Source organism: Hypanus sabinus, chromosome X1 (genome assembly GCF_030144855.1).
Source record: "Hypanus sabinus isolate sHypSab1 chromosome X1, sHypSab1.hap1, whole genome shotgun sequence".
Classification (NCBI taxonomy): Eukaryota; Metazoa; Chordata; class Chondrichthyes; order Myliobatiformes; family Dasyatidae; genus Hypanus; species Hypanus sabinus.
In genome coordinates, this window is record NC_082738.1 from 49,738,099 (window position 1) to 49,746,353 (window position 8,255).

Consider the following 8,255-nt stretch of genomic DNA (forward strand, 5'->3'; position numbering starts at 1 on the left):
ATGTCCGTTCAGACCGCGACGCCAGTCCGTATAATTTAGCAAAAGAACAAATAAAAGAGAAATACATTTTAAAAACTGAATTTGCAATCTAGAATCAGCGGTCGGTAATACAGAATCTACAAAGGAACGTCCTGTGGTTATCTTATGAAAAATGCACATTAATTCTTATGAGCAGAATTCAAACAGATGTTTAGAATCAACAGAGCATTTCATTTCTGGCGGAAATCTTTCAACGCCATATCTACGTGTTACAACCTTAAAATAATTTAAAGCCTAAAATTCTTAGTCCGACCAACCAAATGAAGTGACTAATGTTTAAGCAGAGTTATACTTCACAGTCCGAATTCATGATGTCTCAAAGTGTAACCTTTCCATCTTTTGTTCCTGAATCGTGAATTCCTCCTGAATTAACGACCGCCGGACTTATTTGCAAGCTTCGTTAACATGAAACGCTTTGTAGCCGAGTGCATTCCACTAAGATATCCTTTAAGATCAACTTTATTCTTTGGGAAAAAAATGGGAGTTGGTCCGCAGGCTGATTTTATACAGATGTTAGTGGGTGTTTTCTGCACTGTTTGCCAACAGAATACTCCCACTCATTAGAGGGAATGTGGCCCAATCAGTTCTGAGCTTCCCCAGGATGTGGGCCCTCTCTTGGATCTTGAAAGCTAAAACCCCCACGAAACCAGTGAAAGATAGAAAGAAGAACTAAGGACCGCTGGGAGTAAAGTTGTTAAGCACATCTGTAAGTTTGTTTATTTTTACAAATTCACCATTTCTATTTACAGGGTCTGTTTTCCCTGCTTGCTGCCGCCAATCTTCGAAGCTTGGTTGACCACAATATGCAGGAGGATTCCAATTCCCCGTTTTCTCCTGTGGACAGTTCAAGCAACAGCGAGGGGGAACAGGACGCGCAGCAGAAGAGAAATGGCAGAAAGAGGCGTTCAGGCCAAAGGTCTCATAGACCCAGCACCGGGAAGAAAGGCATGAAAATTTCTCCTCTTGCCCAAAGTTTGGAAGATATTCATACCCAGAGAGTTGTAGCCAACGTGAGGGAACGCCAGAGGACACAGTCCCTGAATGATGCATTTGCAACTCTTCGGAAAATCATCCCCACTCTGCCTTCAGATAAACTCAGTAAAATCCAAATCCTTAAACTGGCCACTAGGTACATCGATTTTCTTTACCAAGTGCTGCAGAACGACGAAATGGACAGCAAGGTGACGAGCTGTAGTTATCTGTCACACGAGAGACTCAGTTATGCTTTCTCTGTCTGGAGGATGGAGGAATCTTGGCCCTTGTCTGCTGGGCCTTAGCGACTGCTACCAATCAGGTAAATGTGAAGGACTTGTTGTCGAGATGTTTTCAAAATAGGCCCCTTGTTTCCACTATGTAACTGAAACAGGCAGCTGTTCGAAAAGATAGTGACATGTATAACCCGTGCTATGTAGAAGGGGTTAAATAAACACCTAGCAATAATGAGCTCTTTTCATCTGAGTTTCAAGCGTTCCCAGATGATAACAGCCGCATGCAGTTTAGTTACCCTTTCACGTATGCTCACTTCAAACTGTTTTCCCTGTTTTTTTTTAAACAGGGAAAAAAAACAGATTTAAATCTTAGCAAATGTTACTGTTAGTCACCGTGTATTCTAATCTGCACACAGCCCAATCCTCAAAAAACACCAAATCTGCTCTCTCTCCCAACAAACAAAATTTCCAAATTTGATTACTCTTATAATCTGCAAATTCACACTCTATCGATACATCTTCGGCACTTTAAAAAAAATGTTTGTTTTACTATATCCAAATAATGGTCGGCCGTGGTGGTTCATACTGCACGTGAAACCAAACATCCGCATTCGTTTTTATGACTACAAGGGTCTGGTCCACCTCAGGGGCGCCCAGTCAGGGGCCGGCAACTGGTATTAAAATTGTTTACTATTAGTTCATTTCCGATTAATTCACACCACTTTCTCGTTGACTTGCAGGCACATTGATTTGCTACGTGGGAACTCTACGCCAGCACATTAAGAACATTTTAAAGATGAACTAAGTGTAATCAATAGTCAAGAGCACTTAAATACTGGGTTGCGGATGTGGGTATACCTAGAATTCTACCGGGAGATCAGGCAATGTTGGTCCGTGGATTCAATGTTATCTATTTATTTGCATGTCTTCTGCAAGGCTTCAATCCCACCGGATACCTTGTGGCGAGACTGGGAAATCGTTTTGTAAATCAAGGAAGAAAACTGCGGGCACAAACTCAGAACTTTGTTGTGAAATATTATTATTTTTTATACTTTAATTGGAAACCGAACTTTTATTTCTTGAGAATGGGCTCTGAATGTTGTGAAGTTCTTGATTTATTTTAAGAAAAGCTATATGGCGTTGTGTTTTGTAATAAATGCATATTGCTTCCAGTTCCCTTCCCCCCGTTTTATATATTGCAGTCGAATTTTGGTAACTCTGTTACTCCCTGGGGATCAGAGAGGCCTTTAGTAGTTAAATAAAAATAATTTTTTTCATACAAGTGCTCATAAGCTTCAAGAGAACTATGTTTTCTATATGCTTAAAGTGATCTCTTCATAGAAACAAATATACTACGCGGTTATCAGACAGGATAAGACAATATATCCATGAAGAGCTGTCCTTTTATGCCGGGGCAGCGCAATGAAGACTCCGACTCATTTAGAACAATTTTCTTTTCCGAAAAGATAATTGGGGTTAGTGATTCAGGAACGGAAAATAATCTCACTTTTAGTAAAGGATATCAAATTATTATTTGCTGATCACTTCCTATCAGTTCCCTCCAGACTTAGTGCATAACCAAAATTTTCAGCCTTAAAGTTCTCTGCAAGTACAAGTTAGGCTTTGTTAGGAATTCCCCTTATGAAACTGAAGTTTTTATATAAATATTATTGGTGTATGATTAAAATCTATTTATTTTCTAAATGGTTCTTTCCCAACACTGGGTAGCCAGGTTACGTCAGTCTGAGATTCGGATACACCGGTGGCTATTTTCCTAGTACAGGTGTAGACGGGGTTTACGCTGACTTTCAGAGGATAAAGCGACCAAACGAAAAAGGAGAAGGCGAGGCACGTAAAAAAAGCATAGGATTCAAATAAAACAAAAGTTAACGCCTCAAAGATTTGCTTCACTACCGTCAAAACAAGGAAAGAAAATGAAAGAGGGTAATTCGGTTTACACAATGATGCTGCTTCCATTTGCTGTTATCCAACAAAACTAGGTTTGTTGATCAAAGATAGAATTCAATGGAATGTTAAAATGTGCAGGATTACTTGGTGCAAAAATTACTAGTTCTATCAAACGTTTGCAATATGCTCTAAAATTTAGTCACGAATGATTTAAACTTGTGACGCATTTACCTTTAAAAACAAAAATCAGATTTGCTTTTAATTTTTTATAACTTGAAATAATAAAGCGTACAATAAAATAGAATAGTGCTTTGAAAATATTGAAACAGTACTTTGGTTTATTTACTATGCAGTCAATGGTTCCTGCTTGTTACCTAGCGATTTAGCATTTAAATACTGGAGGACACCTCTAATACAAACCAATGTTAATCATCTGCCCTGCTCGGCTTTGTTTGTACCCTGTAGAAATATAATGTTACAGAATTCTATTATAAAAAATAATTCTGGAAATCAGAGTAACCCTTTGTGCTTTACTCATTCTCCTCTGCATCTGCACTTCTCACACTGTGTTGTTCAGTATTTCTAATAAATCGTTCTACTTTTGACAACAGCAAACGTTATATTTTCAGCTGGTTTTTATAAGATGGGGAAGGCTTAAAATTCCCAGCCGCCACTGGAGTGAGTTCGTTTCCTCTCTCTGACCCTCTTTGTGTAATTCCAGTTTGCTTGGGAGAAATTCTGCTCTGTAACAGTTGAAAGCGCACTGCAAACACACAGTGTCTGTATCGCATTGGGGTTTCAAACCACATCATTAAATGAACTGAATTCAAAATAACTCTCCTTTACCCCACACAAGTTCAGAACTCTGAGTACATCATAACATACGCGCCCAGACCAGGTTTAAAAAACCAAACACTCAAATCACAATCAAAAACAAGGCTTTTACTTTGTCCTACATATTTACCTTTGATTTTTTTAAATTTTGTGTGATCAATATCAAAACCACCCACACCAAAATCTCTAAACCTCCATTGAAAGGAGATTGGGTTGTTTATTCTTCATGGCGAGGACCATGAGAATAAGGGCTTCTGAATTCTCCCTGAAACGTTCATCTCAACATGTGTCTGCCTCCTGCAAATGTAAAGGTTTTAAAAAAAATCCTCCTTTTGTTGTGATTTACAACCAAGCGGCTGTTCGCGTGGAACCCAACTCCTTTAAAATGTAACAAACTCAGCCAGCTCCATCATGGGCTAACCCTCCCCAGTATCGAAGACACCTTTAAAAGGCCAAGCCACAAAACGGAGCCATACATCATTAAGACCCCCATCACCCTCTTGTCATTGCTGCCATCAAGGAGCCTGAAAACAGACACTCACTCAACGTTTCCCTCCGCCATCAGATTTCGGAATGGACAATGAACACTACCTCACTATTTTCTTTTTGCACTACTTGTTTAATTTGATTTTTAAAATATTATTACAATTTATAGATTGTTTTGTTATTGCAATGTACTGTTGCCGCAAAACAACACATTTCACGGCGTATTGATATTCTGACATTTTAACATTCAAAGACAGGTCATGCAATGATTGAAAACAAATCGAGAGTAGGCAGTAGAACAGATCAGATTGACAACTTTTTCTTGGAAGAACGCAGAAAGTAAAGCCACCGAAGACGGTGAGAGATAAGACAGAGAATAACCATACGGTGGACCCCAGGATGACCTGTGAAATCCTAGTGTTTTAATCTTGTAATAGCCAACTGCAGAAAAGAAGGACGCCCCCACATACACTTCACCTTGATAATTCTTTTTCATTGGGCCTTCCTCTGCAGCAAAGGATCTTGGCCCGTCTGCGGAGAAGAGGGACGGGGTCAATGGCCCCGGAGGCGAGTCCGATCAGAGAAAGCAGGACTTTCATTTAGGTTAGGGGGAGTCAGAGGATGGTGAGGTAAAGGTCGCCTCTGGGCGGAGAGATCGTGACCGTGGTTAACGAGGGGAGGAGGACTGGGCGAGATGGAGAGTTACCTCTAAATGTAGGGACAAAATAAACAGGAGGCAGAGGTGAAGTGGGAAGGAAGGACTGGTGCGTGATTATATTTGAATGTGCAGACAATGGAAGGACATGGACCATGTATAGGCTGAATTGATTAATTGTGATTAGCTTAATTAGTTCGTAACAACATCGTGGGCCGAAGAGTCTGTTGCCTGATATACTGTTCTATGTAACGTGACATCAAATTCATTCACGCTCTTCCCCGGGGAGCAGTAGATGAGACCCAGTGCTGATATTCCCAAGACTGACTGTTGTCCACTGTACTATCCTGGATGGATGGAAAGTTTAGATAAACCAGTTTTCCTGCGCTTAGGTTACTTACAATATCAACTTTTTTGTGTGCAAAGGGCCCTTCATGCAGTGTGTAATTTGATTTATTTTATACGACAGCTTATATCCGGAATAACAGATTACAGATTAAGATAAATTTTCTCTTTTTTTTTGTCAGTTTGATTTCCCATAAAACCGTTATCAAACAACACTTTTACCAATATCAGTCTTTAAGAAAAAGTGACAACTTTTTACTAATAACGAGTGATTTATCTAAAAACCCTCATGCGTCCAGTAAACAGCAAATGAGGTGGTGACCGCGGCTGAACAGCGTGTAAAATGTGCGTGAGCTGCACCTAGTGGCGTTTTTGATCATTGCACCCAAGCCCTTCTGTGATAGAACACGAGTGGATGCGCTGAAAATCAGAATGGTCGAAATTGATTTACAACCTGAGTAAAACAGCACCCACGAAGACTGGAAGTGAAAAGGATATTGAACATTTCATTTACTCCACCTTTTTTTGCTTATTAAAATGCTGCTCACATCAACAATTGAGTAATTGTCATTTTAATGGACCAAATTATCACAGGAAAGCTGCCAGACTCATCCTGATAATTTGGTCTGGTAAAGTATATAGGGATTATTTTATTAGGCTGAAGAACAGAAGTGGGTGACAGAAGTTATCAGATTTTCACCCGTTGTATCACCCGCTTTAAAACATTCTCGTTGCCAAAACAGAACCAGTCCTTTTTACCATCATTAGCCGTTCTCCCGCCGTTTCAAAGTTTCCATTAAGTGGCTAAAACGCACTGCTTGTCAGAAATTCGTCAACTCAGATGTAAATAGACGTGGAACTCACATTGAGAGAAGTTACAGTTGAAAGCATTCACTAAAAATAATTTGATCTAGCAAATGCCAGCAAGATATTGCATGTTGGATTTTACCAAAAGTAAAATGAATAGAGTTCAGGTCCGCTGGCGGGTAAATTTTCAACAATCCATCTTCCACAACACTTAACGCTAAATGGAGACCCTGATTTTTTTTTATCATCAGCTCGGTCACCGGACGCAAATGAAGGTCAGAATAAGAATTCTCACACAAATGCAGTAAAATACGAGAGTTATCATTAGCTAAGAGATATGCAAAAATTGGCCTTTTACCGTGATAAAATTACCTGTTCGAACTTGTTTGTGAAGTCATTGAATCTCCGGGGGGCTTATTTGCTTTATTACCTTTATATATTGCGTATATTATTTACACGGATTAATTTGAATTAACGATTTTTAACGAAACATTGAGCTTGTCAAAACAGAAAATGCGGGTTGACAATTCACAAAAATATACCCAAGCCTAACGCAGTGCCGCTCCTTCCCTGCCACAGGCTGGTTGATTGGCTACATATGTGCTCTTTGTCCTTAAGCTACTTCGCCAAGATCAAAGCTATCAGAAACCTCTCTTTCAACCGAGTACAGAACAGCATGGATTGTTTATGGGGTGTTTTTATGACCAAATCTATTATTTCACTGCGAATCTGACCCAGCTAAGATCACCATTTGTGCAGTGTACGATTAGGAAAATTATTAACTATCAACTTTGAAAGAGGTGCTTTGTTGCATCTTTTAGTCACTGGTACATAGCATGCTTTGAACTTTCCAGTCTCTAATTTGGGTCCACCACGTTCCTTCAGTATGTAACAATACTTGTAATTTTGATTCATTCTGATAAGATTGTAGCCCTATGAGATCTATTTCTTTCTTCCCTGCTCTGTAAAATAGTTTGGCTCTTGAGGATTTGGCAGCATTTCAAGTATGTATTTGATGAAATCATGGATCACAAAACTTTAAAAGAGGCTGCAGTGAAACTCATTCACTCAAATCAAATTCTGCATTACACAAACATTTCCATTCTGTGAAATGCAACATATCACGTAAAGGTCATTTCTAAATGGTAAAATCTCACTTGCAGATCAACATTTTAAACTGTGTTCAAATTCCTGCTTTCTTTCCCATACCACAGCAATGCACTAATCAAATCACTATGTGGCTGCAGATCAGAATCACTGACTTACATGACGTGAAATTTGTTGCTTCACCCCTGAAGTACAGAGCACGGACATAAAATTATTATAAATTACAAAACAAATAAATAATCCAAAATAAAAGGAATAAGGACATAGCATTCATAAGTTCAAAGACTGTTCAGAAATCTGATGGTGGAGAGAAAGAAGCAGTTCCTAGATAATAGAGTATCAGTCTTCTTGTTCCTGTACCTCCTGCCTGGTGGTGCTAACAAGAAGAGGGTATGTCCTGGATTGTGAGGGCTCTTAGTGGTAGATGCCTCCTTCTTGAGGTGTCACCTCTGGAAGATGTCCTCAATTGTTAGGAGGGTGTGCCTGATTGAGTCTAACATTTCTCATCATTTAGCTGCTCTGAAGTAGGAGGTTATCTGGCACTTCAGTATTATTTAACCAAAAGTTAAGACTCTAGTAAACTCTTATAAAAGTCTAGTAAACACTGGTTCACTAGCCACACCTGGAATATTGCATTCAATTCTGGTTACTCCATTATAGGAAGGATGTGGGGGCTTTGGAGAGGGTGCAGAAGGGGTTTACCAGGATGTTGCCTGGATTAAAGGCATGTGCTATAATGAGAAGTTGGACAAATTTGGTTTGTTTTCTCTGGAGCAATGGAGGCCAAGGGAGATCTGATCGAGGTTTATAAGATTATGATACCCAGTATCTTTTGAAATGTCTAAGAGAGGGCATGCATTTAAGAT

General features: G+C 39.4%; 1 protein-coding gene across 1 annotated transcript; it reads left to right on the forward strand.

Annotated features, from left to right (window-relative positions):
- The first annotated feature begins 296 nt into the window (after window positions 1-296).
- On the forward strand, window positions 297-2,646 carry LOC132384931 (twist-related protein 2-like). The gene is made up of 3 exons (XM_059956574.1): window positions 297-362; window positions 789-1,333; window positions 1,988-2,646. Exons 1-2 carry the CDS (start codon window positions 312-314, stop codon window positions 1,314-1,316), a joined length of 579 nt encoding a protein of 192 aa, XP_059812557.1. The 5' UTR covers window positions 297-311; the 3' UTR covers window positions 1,317-1,333; window positions 1,988-2,646.
- The last annotated feature ends 5,609 nt before the right edge of the window (window positions 2,647-8,255 follow it).

Excerpts from the sequence above, each read along its gene's own strand:
- LOC132384931 (XM_059956574.1), top strand. The coding sequence starts at position 312 with ATGTTTAAGCAGAGTTATACTTCACAGTCCGAATTCATGATGTCTCAA. Across the intron at positions 363-788 it reads AATTCATGATGTCTCAAAGT|GGTCTGTTTTCCCTGCTTGC; the intron begins GTAACCTTTCCA and ends TTCTATTTACAG.